A 17,151-nucleotide genomic window follows, 5' to 3' on the forward strand; every position below is an offset into this window, starting at 1 on the left:
ATATTTTGTTTTCGTTATGGGTAGTTTAGTTAGGTGGAAAGCGTCATTTGTAATCAAGAGACTTATCATCATTCGGTACACGTCAAACTGTTCCTTGCTCATGCAGAATTACTAGTTGTATTTTAATATGAGTTAATTAGTTTCTACATAGAAAGACCGGGAAGAACATCTACGCAAAGAGATAAATTCCTAAAAGGTTAGATATAATGCTCTTAGAAACCACCCATTTCCACTTGGATTTAAACTTAACCTAGTAATAATAGACATGGTGACAGAGTATGAAAACTAAAAATCTACTTAGTCCGCGAGTTAGGTAATGTTAAAATATTAGACACGTATTTTCTTATTTAACTTAAATACTGTTATATTATATACTTGTTGTATTTACTGTTATATAAGATAAGATAACAATACTTAGATAAAACGAATCAAAGTGTAGGAGTGGGAGCAAATACGTTTTTTTTCTGCGTATAAAATGTACTTAAAAGTGACGTCACGCGATATTTCAAATCAATATAACTTCGAAAGTATTTGTTTCCATAAGAAAATAAAAATAAGTGTCATATATTTTAAAATAATCTAAATAAAAATAAAAATTAGTCATCTACCCCATTTAACGATCTCGCAAGTTTCCATCACATATTTTAGAAAAAATCTATCGTCTCATGCGTTATTTTTGGTCGACCAAGATATATTAGGTCAGGTAAGCAAGAAGACTGTCCTCCCCACAGCATTATCCCTTAGTCACATTTATGGGACCCATGGGATTTAAAGGGTCCTCGTAACCTGCCTCTACTCATCCCCAGGGGATAAGCAGGACTCTTAAACTATACTATCATAGTTATTTGAAAGGCAGTAAAGTAATATTTGAGATGCTACCTTGTTACTATGGAATTAGGGTTGTAAACTGTTGATGCCATCTTGATTAAGTGTTAATAAATAATATTTGGAATTGGTAGAATAGATAAGTTCTCCATAATAATTATGATGATGAAACATAATAATATGACAGTAAATTAGGAATTGTTAATCGAAAAAAACAATCCTTTACTCAACCCAAAATTTTCACTGAATACTTTATGCTAGTCAATCCGACTAGAACTATCACATAATCCACAAATATAACACCAAAACAGCGCCAAAAATAATCATGAAATTAAACCAAGTAAACATTTATTTCGAAACAAAACAAAACATTCCACGACACAGCTGCAACGGACATGGAAATCCCTACGCACATACCACGCACGCCACAGTGTAGAAAATATGCTCAAACATAACAAAACTAAAGCACAGTATGTTAGAGAATAAATATGAATCCAAGATATACTATCTTCGCAGGTAAAAGGCACTTGGTGCCACAAAAGAGCTGCAGTAAGAAAGTAGGCCGACAGAAAACTGCAAAACGGAATGCAGGAAAGTTTGGAGGAGGCATAATGCGTATATAATGAGCTGAGATAGAAAATATTTTAGTAGTCCATTTTTTGGTAACACAAAAATGCAAATAGGAACAGGTGTTGCAGCGTTGTTTGATGTGAGTTTAATGGTTGAATGTAATTATTTATAATTACGAAATAATTTTTAAGAGTAAAGTATTTTGGCAATGATTCGTTTGTAATGTGAAAAATATGGTTTGTAGCTGATCTTAATTATCGTCATCATAATACTCTTTTATATCAGACACGTCCATTTTATATCAACCACGAGAGGCATAAAACCCAAATAAACTAATTTATGTTCATACTGTATAACATAAGTGTAACAAAAGCTGTTATCTTGAAGAATACTGCTTGCAGTGCAAATCCCTGAAAAATCCAAGCACCAAAAACGTCTATTAATTTATGCCTCGTCCAAAACTTCTTGAGTGAGAGGGTCATTCCGAGCGGGAAGCGCCCAGTCATCCCGCTGGAGCGGAAAGTTGGCACCGACCCCGGAATTTACCGGTTCCAGCCGGTTTTTACCGACTTTTTTTCGGCCCGAGACGATTTCTCCCCCTGACGACTGATTTGACGCGCTCTTGTGCGAAACTTCTCGATTTGTTGAGCTTGCTTTTTTAATTTCTCCCCGGAGTTTCTTGTAGTCACGTTTTAATTAATTGTTGGCATTTTAACGAGTAACTGTGACACAGAAAAGGCCGTATATCGGAACAAATTTAACTTTGTGCTATTATTAAGAATCAATGTCGTTACTTTGAACGTAATTAAGAACCATCTGTCGCTTTTAATTAAGGACATAAAATATGGTTGAAATTAAATTGTATTCGACTGCCTCCCTGATCAAATACACATTTAACACGAAATCCTGACTTCTAATTCGGGAACAGCTCATTATTGTGTAACTAATTAGCTGATTCTATAATTATACACTATTGAAACAAAACAACTACTAAAGAAGAGACAAAAAAAATTATTTGCACAAGATAAAATAGCTCTTAAGTCTTTTAGATCAAAGTTAACAATACTGTAAAGAAAACACTTAAAAATAACTCTTCAAATATCAGTCTTTACAAGAAGTAGACAGAAGCGTGAAAGTAAACATAGTAAAGTATTTCTTCTAAGCTTGGAGCATCCTCGGAGCGAGTCAACGGAACGAACTTGAGACAAGTGGGCCACCAGTAAATGTTCCGAACACACGTTCATAAATCTTGCGTTTTATATTCCCTTACCCACACACTACCAGGCTACGAAGATAGCGTTCTTTTGTGCAAATTGAAGATACAATCTTGGACTGTTACCATGAATTAAAGTAATAGGTCGTTATGTAATGCTGTGTGGTTTTTTGGTAGTGAATTATAGTTTTGCATGTAAATTGGAGGTGACCTGTTACGTCATTAGTTAGTCACCAAATAGGGTTGTAGTTTTAAGGTATTTTTTATAAAAACTATAGTGATTTTGCTGCAGTTTAGGGATTAAGCCAAAACTGAAGTCTTCTGCTCAAGAACTAAAGGAGACTTTGCATCAGTATCATGGTTTCCAAGTCATCACAGTACCTTTCCCATGAGTTTGAAGCAATAGTATTTGTCGATAGTCAAGATAGTCAAAATTTACAACGCCTCTACCGTTTACCTATGGAACTAAAATTTGCCATACAAAACATTTACATCGGTGCTAGCGACTATCGACAAATACTATTGCTTCAAACTCATGGTAGAGGTACTGATATCTAATTTTGCTCAATAAGAGTCAATACCTAGCACACAAAGTACACATGAAGTCATCAAAGTCACCCATTGTATTGAAGGAACAATACATTTGTACCACAAACTTCCTTATAAGAAACTCAGCTTGATTACATCTAAATCAACTTCAACATTTCCTTATTGGCATTTAAAACAGACCCTTTAACAAACAGTCCACTCCAGAAAACTACTTACTATTTCCTATCAACCCTCCGAGCGCTATAGTTTTCAATTCTCCGGTCTTTCGAGACACGAGCCAATATCCATGGGATATGGATAACTTTACAAGTCGGACGCGACATGTACCCACATCGGGGGCCTTTTTCATCCCTTAATATCATAAATGTAATGATTTATGTAACAGTCCTGCTGTATAATACTGTTGGGTCTCTTGGACATATGTGTGTAGGGTTGGCGAATGTAGTTTTTACTGGTCCGTCTCCAATAAGTGCAAATGAGACCCAATTATTAAGCACGTGGTGTCTTTTTGTCATGGGGTTATGTTTTTTTTCCCACTGTATTAGGATCCTCTAGTTTGGTTAATGGTTGGAGTACCGTTTTAACTTCACAGGTTTTATAGAAAGATCGATTCGATTTTCATTTTCGTACCGCATCTAGTACTTTGTTAGATTTATAAAATTGTTTAGAGTGCTACATAATATGTATGGTTTAATACCTTAGCTCTGTTACCATCCAATTATTTGTAAAAGAATAAACATCCAATACACTAGTGAAATATTCCTCCTTTTAACAATAAATTTCCAAGAACAGTGTAAAATAACATGAAAATCAAAATACAACTTTCCCTAATAAAGATCGTTTCATCGAAAATCGCTTCTCCGAAGAATGAGATAAGAATCAAAGTTGAACAAACTTACACGATAAATGTTTCCTTCTGAAGATTACCATAGTTGATCAAGTTGCTAAGGATCTTAGTTTTTACGCGCGAACAACTCACTTAAGTACTCTCATAAGATTTATTAACAAAGAACAGTTTATAACTTTGGAGAACCTTCACATTTTTCCAAGAGTTTTACCTTCCAATCTGATAAGCAGCTAATTTTCAATGGTGTCAAATTCAACATCAACAGAAACCCATGTCAGTTCAGTACTGGACTTTCTCCCTAGGGATGTGCCGTAACAGGCGTTGCAACAAATAGAGGACTCGCTGCCCCTTATCGGTGCTGAAGGTGGCCACCAAGGTGGTTTTAGTGAGGTAAAAATTCCACACTTACTCCCTAGTCTTTCTCCCAAAAAAGCTAGGCATCTTTTGAAAGTTTCTCCCCGTCATCAAAGAACGGTACTGGACTATAAGCCCCTCTATATTGTAAAGCTTTACCATAATCTTCACGCTCGGTAGGCGTTTGGAGATGACAGTTTAAATATTAGGTTCAGGTTTGCCAAAGAGTCTCTGTTAATCATGTGGTCGGAAACAGGAGTACCTACTTAGAAGCTAGTATTATTTTGTGCATTTTGTTACAAAAATCGTGGAAACCTTATCAATTCCCAGCACCTGGTTTTTAAGTTATATCTACATGGTTATCCTGGCCAACGATATGGAAGTAACCGGCCGGGATGGGCATACCCCTTTAAACCATAATTCGACAAGGGCCTAACTCTGTACGTGCTTTGATACACTTGCACCCTTTGCGCAGTAACCTTATATTTCCGTGTAGACACAATTTGCCTGGTTATAAAATGTTATATTGATATTGTTACGGGTGGATGAATCTCTTACGGCCAAACTGACGAGAGACGAATGAAGGACTATGGTGTTATTGTAATTTTGAAAGGTTTAAACGTTACAATCACACGTGATGTAATCTGCTATTAAGGCTAATTTAATCTGAAATCGATTAAACTGTTTAGTTTATATAAAAGCATCTCCCAATTTATAAATCAGCATTAATGATTAAAGTACACAAATACTACTTTAAAGAGTCTCGCTCCTCCAATGCATTAACGAAACGCTCTGGCATGTCAAGCGGAGTGACAGCAGACAGCCACAAGATGTCAGTGCGCTCTCAGCGCTGTCAGTGGTGAGACGTCAAAGTTTACTTTTCAAATTAAACTTTTCATATTTGTTTATTAAATTGTTGCAATGTAATTGAAATCCATTACTCCGCGAGTAAAAGTATTTTTAAAGTCATTGAACCCAGTCACCTATAAATTGTACAAAACTTAATATCAAACCGAAAAATGAAAATCACGAAATATGTTGTTAAAAAACCTTTCAAGGACTTCTTGCCAGAACCCGAAGACTTCGGCACAAAACATGAAAACTTCGATAAATTGAAGAACGATCAGTTTTTAGTTAAAGCAGAATACATCAGCACCGATCCTTATTTGAGATCGTTCGCGAACAAGCGCGCCGTGCCGTATGATCAATTCGGCTTCCAAGTTGGCAACGTTGTAGAAAGTTTGAACCCCGAATACCCAGTCAAGATGACCGTAGTTTCACATTCCGGGTGGCGTGACTACGCAGTTCTCAACGGGCAACCCGATGACATGTTTGGCATTAAACCGTACGACCCACAAATTGGGAAGTTACCCCTGTCTCTGGCGTTGGGGGCTTTAGGAATGCCTGGCATAACAGCCTACCTCGGCTTCTTGGAAATATGCAAGCCGAGGACAGGTGACGTCGTCTGCGTGTCGAGCGCGGCGGGTACCGTCGGCTCTTTAGTCGGCCAAATTGCCAAAATGAAGGGATGCGTCGTAATCGGATTTGCGGGTTCCCCAGAAAAAGTTCAGTATTTGCGCGATGAATTAGGATTTAACTATGCATACGACTACAAAGCGGTTAAAGATGTTAAGGCAACAATACTATCGGTTTGTAATGGGATCGACTGTTACTTTGACAATGTTGGAGGTGAGTTGAGTGCTGGCATAGTGCAGTGTATGAAGAGAGTGGGCCGCATCGCTGTGTGCGGGTCCATAAGTACGTATGGAAGTGTAGTGGATCAAAAAATGCCGATAATACCGCACAACGTTAAAGTTCAATCGTTCAGTTTCACACAATGGGACTGGGAGCAGCAGATGGCCGCTATACAGCAGCTCAAGGCGTGGATGCAAATAGGTTCCATTAAAGCGAAGGAGACCGTAGTGCAGGGGTTTGATCAACTCCCGACTGCATTGATTGGTCTGCTCCGAGGGGACAACATTGGGAAGGTTGTCGTTAAAGTTTGAATCTTATTTACTGACAATTAAATTCAAAGTTGTACTCTCGAGAATGGTAAAAAAAATTGAGGGTTTCTATTTATACCTGGCAGGTGTACCTTTAACTAATGTAGCGTTTAATCTATTGTTTATTTTATAAAAAAGAAAAAATCTGTTCGTTACTAAGTACATATCGTCGCTAAAACCTTGATATATTTTTGTTCAATTAAAAAAAAAAGTAATTATCTGTCGTCTACCACTTACCTACTGTATCATTTTCATATTTTTGTAATTAGAGCTCTGTATAATAGAAAATAAAAACTGTTTTTCATTAAAAGAGAATAAACTGAGTTTTTTATTGAAAAATATAATGTTTTCCACGTTAGTTAGGGCTCAAAGTCCTTTGAGCGCTAATGATCACAGCGAACAAAATGCTCGCAGCATTAAAAAAATAAAGCGAAATTATTTGACAAACTGGGTTTTATTTCAATAAATTCATACCTTTGTTAAATCATTATTTGACAAATTTATACCCTTTTACGAGTGTATTTAGAGTTCATTTTCCAAGAACAATAAATAACGCTTTTGGAAATTGTCGTAGATATGAGATCTATGTGATATTTAACTTTAGACTCTGTACACTAGAACATTACGTACAAAATAGTTTAAAGTTAAGTATATTATTTTTCTTCCATTTAAATTAACTGCAATACATGATTGCTATCCAGAACTTTCGTATTAACACTGCCATCCTCATTTGTCTGGATTTCAATACAACACGACGACTGCCTTGTTGGTCGAGTGGTCACAAGTGCGACTGCCGGACAAGGGGTCTCGGTTTGATTCCTGTGTCGGGCAAAATATTACTGGGTTTTTTTTCGGTTTTTTGGTCTTAGTAGTAGCAGGAAGTCTGAAATAAAATTATAACACAAATATTTTCTCACTCGTAAAACAATACAGAATACTCGAATCTCTCCACACGCTAACCAAATGTCCAAATCTTTAAATTATTCAGTTGTTCACACTGGTTCACATCAAGCTATACATAACCAGTATAAACTAACCGTTGAATGTGCGGAAAGGCCAAACAAAGCGAGACCATTGTAAACTGGTTTTGTATAACTTGATAGTTATAACGATGGTGGCGCCCCCTACATTACGGCAAACGATCATTACTACGTCTAGATGCAATCTCTTTGGTCTATGACCATGCGTGATTTAAGTTGCCTGTTAATGGTCATATTTTTGCCCAGAAAATGTTGTAGCGTTTATTTAGGTGTAATGGTTTTTTAAAAGACTCGTATCACTACATAGTATAATTCAAAGTCGCTTATCTTTAAAACTACGCAACGGATTTTGGTTGATTGCGGTTTTTTTAAATAGATAGAGTGATTCAAGAGGAAGGTTTATTATGTGTAATACGTGTATAATATAGCCCCATGGGTGCATCCATGCGAAGCTGGGTTGGGTCGCTAGTTTTTGATAAATACCAAAGGTCGGAATGTGAGAGATATAATTTCGCATGTGTACTAGTAAATAATAGGTACGAGTCCCCAAATATACGTAAGTAAGGGATAAAATTCTAGAGTATGAGCAACAAACAGAGAATTTTAAGTGTGGGAGAGCTATGCTTCGGCTCGAATGGGCCGGTTCGACCGGAGTGATGCCACGGCTGAACAGAAAACTGACGTGGAACAACGCCTTGCGTTGTGTGGGTGAAATTACCGGAGGCCCAATTACCCTTCCCAATCTCTGATTCCCCAACAACCCTTAAATTCATACCGGCTTATACCATAAAAAAATCTTCATATTAAAGTCGATGTTTAAAATTTCAGTATATTATTCTATAAAATGTTTAATTAATCTAAACATGTAAGCTTTCTTACTTTATATACACGCTCATCATTAATTATTATGCAAGCTAGACAGCGAAAAATTGATTCTATCTTAAAATTAATTACTTCTAGTACACGTAACTGAGGCAGTGCCTAAGTAAATACCTAGGTAACAAGCTTACACGAGGTAATTTCGTTCCAATCAGCTCAAGAACGCGCTCCACAGTAATCTAATTAGTATTTCAAATACGAAATCTTAAGATGTCTTTTCAATGTATCTGTGGAAACTTTCTCTCGTGTGAAAGTAAGACCTTACCACCGTACTTAGTCATTTGAAGGTACGCGTCCACAGGCCCGCATCGTACGCATCGCACGCAACGGATTTTAGTTTGTCTTGTATAGAAACTCATACAACTGCGTCCACTGATCCGCATCGTACGGACCGCATCATCAGCAATTCCTACATGCGATGCATACTGATGACGTCATACGGAATGCGTACGATGCGGGCCTGTGAATGCTTACCTTTCTGGTTACTTAACCCTTACTTAACAAAATTATTACTACGGTAGTTAATTTATTTATTTATTTTTAATTATATGTATAGAAACATTAGTTAGTTAAGAGTTTGTTTGTTTGAACGCGCTAATCTCCGAAACTACTGGTCCGATTTAAATAATTATTTTTGTGTTGGATAGTAAATTTATCGAGGAAGGCTATAAGCTAAAATATCACGCTACAATCAATAGGAGTCGAGCAGAGCGAGTGAAACTGCGCGGAAGCAGCTATTTCTTAAATAAAATTTATAGAACATCATTTTGCAATAACCATCGACCGTGCGACTAGTGAGTCGCGACGTAGATTAGTTGCTTGATTACATTCATTATCCATCCTCCACTGCTTCGGAGTCAGCTTTATTAAGATACACGTGTTTCAGAAAAAATACACTTTGATTTTATTGGTAGGTACTATTTATCGATCATACTTCTAACTAAACAAAGATTATACGAGAATAATGTCAGTTTTCACCAAGCTCTCTTACTTATTTTAAAAGAAATCTTAAGCTGAGATAGGTGACACTTAATGACATTTTGGTAAGTGACACCTAACAGTCCAAGTAAGGGTTAGTTTTGGGTCTTAGGTTCAAGGTTAGGTTCAAGTAAGGGTTAGGTTAGGGATGATTTAGGTGTGATTGGTGAAAACGGCCATCAATCTTGTATTTAACCGACTTCAAAAAGAAGGAACTTCTCTGTTTGACCTGTATGTATGTGCGCGATTATCTCACGATTGGCCGAACCGGTTTTGATGCGGTTTTCAGAAAAGTGTTTGTTACACTTAGGACCCGGATTTAATATATTAACCATCTTTAAAAAGAGAATTATGAAATCTGTATTTTTTAAACGTAGTTTACTGAAAATTATTTGTTTGATGGTAAACAAACTTAATGGAAAACAGAAAATTAGAAATAGAAATGTGCACTGTATCTGACTATTGCCTTAAGGCTGTAGCTACATGGGTACTTTGATGTTGGACGAGGGTCAAATTAAAGTCAAGGTATTATCAGTTTCAATTACAAAATTCTCCGTATTTCGGGCCAGTTAGCTTGCTTCGTGTTACACTTCAATTAATTGGCTAAAATAACAAGTAATTGATATACTCTCTATACATATCTGTAGTATTTCGAAGAAAAGTCACTAAAATTCCGAGACGAAAACTAATTAATGAAATGTCAACGTCTTTGTAAATTGGTTCATGTACATTGTACAATGGTATTTCACAAAGCTATAAAATTGTTTCTTTTACACTTCCTGTTACGAAGAGGTTAAAAAGACGCGGAATAATAAATTATCCTCTTTAAAAAAAAATACGTCATTTATTTTATTAAGATCAAATTTTACTATTGAAGATGTTAGCTCGTTATTTGTAATCATGGCCTAGGTAACTGATGAATGAATGAAAAGGCTTGTTACGTTGTAACACATAGATTGACTGACATCCATAGATTACGAGCGTGGTGTTTTATATTGTGTGTAACACTATGTAGGTAGTATAGCTCCGTCCCTCTTGCACTGCTCAATAATCCACCATTCTGACACAATTGTAATAGCAGACTAAGGCCTCTGAACATAATAATATTTTATGTATTTACTAACTTCTGATAAAAACTGTCCTATGTGTTATTCCAGACCATAATATAATCCCTGTTCCAAATGATAAAAAGTGTCATAAGTGCCCATAATCTACCCCTGTATCAAATTTTATCCCGATGCCTTCAGCCATTTTGAAGTGATTGAGTAACAAACATACACACAAACTCACAAACATTCGCATTTATAATATAAGGAAAATAATATTTTAGAACTTAATTCAATCTCTGGAACAGTACTGTTTTAGTCCCATTCTTACCTGCTAACGCCCGAATACTCAAACGCTACTCAATTTTAAGTTGTACTTAAATATCGTGCTATCTCTGTCATTTTATAAAGAATTGATAGTGACAGAACTACATTTGAGAGCGTCTTAAAATTAAGTAGCGTTTGAGTATTCGGGCATAAGACACTTAAGAAAATCACACTAACTGTACCAAAACATTATAAAATAACAATATAAAAACAAGGTCACATATTTTATGTTATTACATAATAATCCTTATTAATACCAATCCTCTTTGTGCGTGAAAAAATAAGGATTTCCGCCACATGGACGGAAATAATGAGCGACAATTTGGAGCGCGATAAGCTCGCTCTCGAGTCCCGAGCTCCCAGACTAAGTTCGCGGGACAATGCTACGGGACAAACTATTTCCTACAAGTCCTTTTGTTGGTGTTAAAAAGTTTTCTTTTACTACTTCTTTTACGTATGAAGCCAAAAGACATGTACCAGTATTGTGTATTTGTACAAATATGACTGTACCCTATAATAGGGCGTATAATTTTGTGTTTTAACTTATTTGTCAAAGTCAACGTCACGCCTTTTATCCCCGAAGGGGAAGCAGAGGTGCACATTACAACACGTAATGCCTTAAAGCATTTCTACCCGACTGTAGGAATTGTATTATTTTTTGCGCATATCTTGGTTGTATAAAAGAATAAGTGTAATATTCTGTTTATTTTACGAAGCTCTATTATTCTTGTTCAGATAAACATCAAACACATTATTTTTAACCCTAATCCTAAACACAAAAACACACGGAAAAATATCACCCAAAAACTACAACAACATAGTCAAAGAGCTAGCGACACAACTTAAACCGTTATCAAACTTAGTCTAGGAGGCAGTGAATACAAATTCAGATCTAGGCATAGATAGGACTATAGGACGGACTGGAGATAACTGGAGGATGTTATTAAAAGAAGTAACAAGCCTAATTGGTCACGTACACTGTCCTATTTGTGCAAGTCACTAGAATTTCTAGGTTAGCTTTTTTAGGGGTGTCTCAAATATGTAATGAGACTTCGCTGATTTTCTTCGGTAGTTGATATCTTCGTGGGTACATGGATAAAAAACAAAATGGTTGTAAGATGTTTACATGGTTTTATCCATGTGCCCTTATATCCATTTTGCTGAATATGTGATATCGTTTTATGTATTTGTGTGTGTGTGCTGGGGTATGATGTTGTGCCGTGGATTCATGCGCAATGTTTTATGTGATTCACAAGATACATTTTTGTCCAGGGACTAGGTAATAGTAGGTTCCTCAAAGAGTCATCAGACCGACACAAATGGGACCCAATAGGGCTGATGCCTGATCTGCAGCTGCGTAATAGCCAGAAGTAGAAACGTGGTGGATTTTAGTCAGTAAGAGTCCACTATGTATGATGATGTGTCTATAAAACTAAGTGTTTTAAACACATTTACAATACAGGAGAAGTAATATCCCTTTAATAAACCTAAAACGTTTTCCGATACAAGCACCGAATTCATTCAACTTGTAGTACTAAATAGCCCCACAATTCTTTGCAACACTAACTGAACCAGCCCAAGTAGGCCATTTCGAACATATATCTACAAGTACACAAGTAGGTATACAACAGACATTATTGCAAATTCCGTGCTCACTGCACATTGCAGCCGACGGCCACAGTCGCGGATTCCTCCAACGCTGGGCATTCCGCGGCTCCGGAGTATTCACGGAATTATTCCTAAAGAGTTGCTTGTAGATCGGTCCGGTTGTCGGATTCGAAAGATGCTTGAATCAATGGAGGCTGGATTTTTGGAGATTGGTATTTTTGTGGTAAGTATGTTTCAGTAAATGATTGTTACCAAGTTGATTATATAATGGGACTCGAAATAATCTATTACTGGTTAAAATTCGGTGTTATTCTATAAATTCCCTTACTCTGAGATTACTTTTAACATAAAGCAAACTTATAGTTACTAACTGTGTAAGGGGAGGCCTTTGTTCAGCAGTGGACGTCTCTCGGCTGATGATGACTGATGACTGAACTGTACAAAGGTGAATGGTAATCGAAACGAGATCACGAAAAAACGAAACGAAACCAGTTTGACGTTTTGATTGGTTGGTTTGTTCGGGCCGACCAATCAGAGCGCTGAACGCACCCTCGTATCAAATACTTTAAATGTAAAGCAAACTCAAACTAAATGTAAACTAAGGCTTTGCGAAAGAGAAACATGATGTTATGTTTCAAAAATGATTTAGAAAGACCGTGTTACAAAATGTACAAAGTAAAATTCAACTAGAACGTTATTTTCATATTATTATTTCTCACTACATAATCACAGCTCGAGCCTACATCAAGAACACCAAAATCTACATCATTCCCTAACTCAGCATCTCAAGAACAAACAAAGCCTAATGAGTAACGGCTAATGATGGAAAGAAGAACAACAAACCAAGTTTAGAACAATAATATTATATAATCAAAATATATCAAAAGTACAATTCAAGTCTAAACAATTATGGCGGCGTTCTCATCAAGGGTACCTACTGTCTTAGGGTGCGTCCACATATGACGAATGTGCAGCTCATGAACCGTTAGCTGCCCGCGACTTGCGTGTCTGCATTTTTGTTCATGGCGGCTAGCGACTCGCGTCTTCCTATATTCTATTTTGTTTTAAAGATAAGATTTTGCGACAAATGCCGCTGTTTCTTTTTTTCATAATCGTAATATAATAGCTATTAACGCAGCAATAATATTAAAAGCACTATTGTCGTCCGACATATTCGAAAGTATTAAGCCAGTAAACGGAACTATGAGCGCGAAAATTGAGAGCGTGCAAATCGTGCGCCGCGCGCTCGCCTTTTACGAGGCTTGCATGAGCTGGGCTAAAGAGGGGTACCAAACTATTGCCATGAATGCACGTGTGCAGTCGCGAGCAGCACAATCGCCAGATGTAGACGCACCTTTAGAGTAACACAATTTTCAAAACATCTGCCTATTATCCCATACAAGTTATAGGAAACTCTCTGAATATATTGTAGACTCGTTGAAAATACACTTCGTTTATTAAGGTTACTTTATTAGGGCAAGCTAGGTTGGAGAGAAAAGAACATATTTCAAGTTGTAAAGTTCCTGGTATCTGTAGCCAGGTTCCCTTTTTTTGAAGAGGGTTATAGTCGTAATCTAACAAACAAGTTGTTGGTTTGTTACATGTATTTTGTTTTCTCGTGTAAACATTTAATTTTGAGGTCAGACAAGGAATGATTCTGGTGATTTCGTTATTGATGGACGCTTGTCCCTCCAGCTACAAAAAATACTAATCATTATCATTAAATAGCACATTAGCAAATACTCCATTACGATTTAACAACTTCATGTTTTTTATACCACGACGGTAGCAAGAATGCACACGATCCACCTGATGGTAAGTGTTTACCGTGGCCTATGAACGCTTGCAAAATTTTATGCGCTTTACCCTTAATATTTATTTTGTCAAAAACGTATTAAACTTTCAGTTTCAATCAATAAGTCCCTTGCCAAAAACCATGAACAATTTCAAACCCTGAATTACAATCTAAAAGCAAAAACGTATGTTCACACTTCAAGACCACATTACGTCCACAAGTGAAAGTATAGGTACGTACCTAACGAAGTATAGGTACAATTAGAAGCACATTTCTTTGGCCTGCCCTGACCTGAAGCTACGTCACAATAACCTAACACAAAGTGTAGTAAGACTCGTCACAACTCGCTACTAGCGCCCTTGAAGTGACCAATGAAAGCGCGCCGACCTTCTCGCCAAGGACGGCCGAGCGACCGTCCTATGATTTTACTAACACTTCAAAATATTATTATTATAATGTAGTTTTCTTCGCTTTTTTTCTTTGGCAATATCTCGTTAGGTTTTGTTATTATTGAATTCTTTGGTAAGTGCTACTGTTAAATGTAGGTTTCGGGGAAAATCTCATATTTTTTCTTGTTATAATTTTCATTGATAGAATGTAGTTTTGCAACGTCACGCCTTTTATCTGCGAAGGGGTAGACAGAGATGCACATTACGTGACGCCGTTATACAATGTAGTCCTATGTATAAGGGGGTGAGCCTATTGTCATATACTAGACACAATTCCAGACTCCGTGCTACTACTGAGAAATTTTCGAAAAAATACCAGTATTACTTTGCCAGTCCCGGGAATGGTAACCTGAGACCATTTGTCCGGCAGGCACTTGTGCACTTATGACTTGTATAAATAAGAAAACAAACAAGTAATACAGGAATGGAAAATTCCGCGACTTTTCACAAACACATCCCTAACTAAATATAAAGCAATATTTACTTATGTAAATACCTATATATACAAGAAAATTAAACGACTCCATACCAACAACTCCCACGTCCCACCTTTCACATCAGATTCATAAAATAAAACTATGAGATACAGATCAAAGGAGATCTGACATTTTAACATCAAAGTTATATTATACGGAGCTACAAAATAAGTAAAAGGCCATTAGAAACATTGTAGTGGGATGAAAGACATTTTGATGGAACACTGAACGATAGGGTTCGTGCGAAGTTTACTTTTAAAAGCCAATTCTGATGTAGTACCTTACTTAATAAGTGTGGGCGTAAACACAACGTAACTATGTGGATACATATAGCATGTTATATTTTCTCTGAAAGGCTTTCGGTTCTAGAAAAAGGTGGAAGCTGAAGTGCATATAGATAATATTATTATGTGTTCTACCAGCGGCTTCGCCTGCATTCCAGTGGGATAAAAAGTTCTCTATCATCCAAGTCAGCTCATACTCTGTCTTAAGACCTGTCATCAAAATCCGTTCAGTCGTTTCAGCGTGATTGATGGACAAACATTCAAACGAACAATCTTTAACATTTATAATATTAGTGTGATATTTCTCGTTAGATATCTCTAGTTATATGGGTCATATTAAGAGACAGTCATATTATTCACACACGTTTATGGTACGAGTATATTGTCAAAGGATCGAATAATTTACCATACTGAGAATTTTGTAGTCAAATATCTCATAAAAAGAAAGGCAAAGAATCTTACGTCCTTCAGAAGTACAGAATAACAGTCGAAACATAAGTTATTAAAGAAAAACTTTACTTACAGAAACTGTCTTTAAAGCAACAAACAGAGTCCCTGTCTACCACAAATACAGCAATCATCCTTTTAACGAAACCGCAGTAGGAACAAGCAGTGTGAACTTGAACCCGCGGTTTTGTGAAGCCACAGGACTACGGACATCGTCTCTTCTCCATGACGGTACAAACAAAAGGATCTTTTCATACTTTCTGAGTATTTTGAGCGAAAATTTTCATTTGTCCACATCTCCACATAAGTTCATTTTATAGAACTAGCTATCAATTAACTAATTTATAGTCTCGTTGGTCAAGTAATAAATGTTATGGAGCAAAATGTCTCAGATTTTTTTATGAAGCAGCCTAAACTACTTTATTGAAAAAAAATCAGCGTAAGAAGTACCTACTTTTAAAAAAATTCATTTCTTGTCTTTCGTGAGTATTTAAGCACATTTTTATGTAATTCGTAAATGATGACTAGACCAATCCAAAAACTACAATATGAATGTATACCGGCCAACGTCTACGTCTATCGGACCTGCTGGTAGTAAAGTGTCCGACCGCGTGCCGCCATTTAACGACTTTATTCATAGCGATAGATAGAGCCATAAACCGCGACGCAGACACTGTATGTCCCATAACTCGGTCTTTTTGTTCCTATTTCTGGGTTTATCGCCTTTCGACAGTACTTTGTGTCTAGTCTGTCACTATCAAACTGTCTGTTTCGATCAGTTTCTTCCAAGTAAATTACTGACTTCTTAGACTCCTAGTACTCTCAGTGAAAATGATCCCTACATTGTGTAAGGTTTTCTAGACCAATAAATAAAATTGGAGTGTCTGTTTGTCTGTTTCCGCTAATCTCCGAAATGGCTGGACCGATTTTGCTGGAACTATTATTGGTAGGTAGATGATGTATGAAGGAGTAACTTAAGCTACATTTATTTTAGAACAAAAGCCCAAATTCTGTCGGAAGTCGTTATTCTACGCGAACGAAGGACGAAGCGGGCAACAGGTCTATATACATTTCTAGAAAATATGCTTGTTCCATAGAATCAGAAAAACACTATCCAGAAAGTCACATCCTTAACACAAAAAGACTAAATAACAATAGATGAATTAAAATCGTAAGCATTTTCACCACCACACCAATCTGCTCCAATTGACAATGTTATAACTAAAGATGTTCCTCTGTAGATACACTGTCCCACTAAGCACTCGAAGTAAAATGTAACTAAGTTCCTAAGTTCATCAGTAATGAATTCACCAGGCTTCGCAGCTTGAATGAAACTTAGGCACCGGGGAGCAGTACTATTAAAACTTGAAGAGTTTGTAGCGACATAAGTAGAGTTTAATCAAATGTTCATTGGAGATACGTGGTGACGTATTTAGGACAAAGATCTAACCACGATGCAACGGACTATCATAAGAGTTTCACACAACAATTTGTGGATTGCATGAAAAACTGTATCAAATA

The 17,151-nt window shown here is 36.7% G+C and overlaps 2 protein-coding genes across 4 annotated transcripts in view; one reads left to right on the forward strand and one right to left on the reverse strand.

Annotated features, from left to right (window-relative positions):
• Positions 1-17,151, reverse strand: part of LOC118275848 (neurexin-1) — a 179,591-nt gene that overhangs the window by 154,843 nt on the left and 7,597 nt on the right. The window lies entirely within an intron of this gene.
• Positions 5,201-6,447, forward strand: LOC118275850 (prostaglandin reductase 1-like). Its single transcript, XM_035593953.2, has one exon. The coding sequence runs from the start codon at positions 5,378-5,380 to the stop codon at positions 6,362-6,364; it is 987 nt and encodes a 328-aa protein (XP_035449846.2). The 5' UTR covers positions 5,201-5,377; the 3' UTR covers positions 6,365-6,447.

The sequence above is a fragment of the Spodoptera frugiperda genome, chromosome 8 (genome assembly GCF_023101765.2).
Source record: "Spodoptera frugiperda isolate SF20-4 chromosome 8, AGI-APGP_CSIRO_Sfru_2.0, whole genome shotgun sequence".
Classification (NCBI taxonomy): Eukaryota; Metazoa; Arthropoda; class Insecta; order Lepidoptera; family Noctuidae; genus Spodoptera; species Spodoptera frugiperda.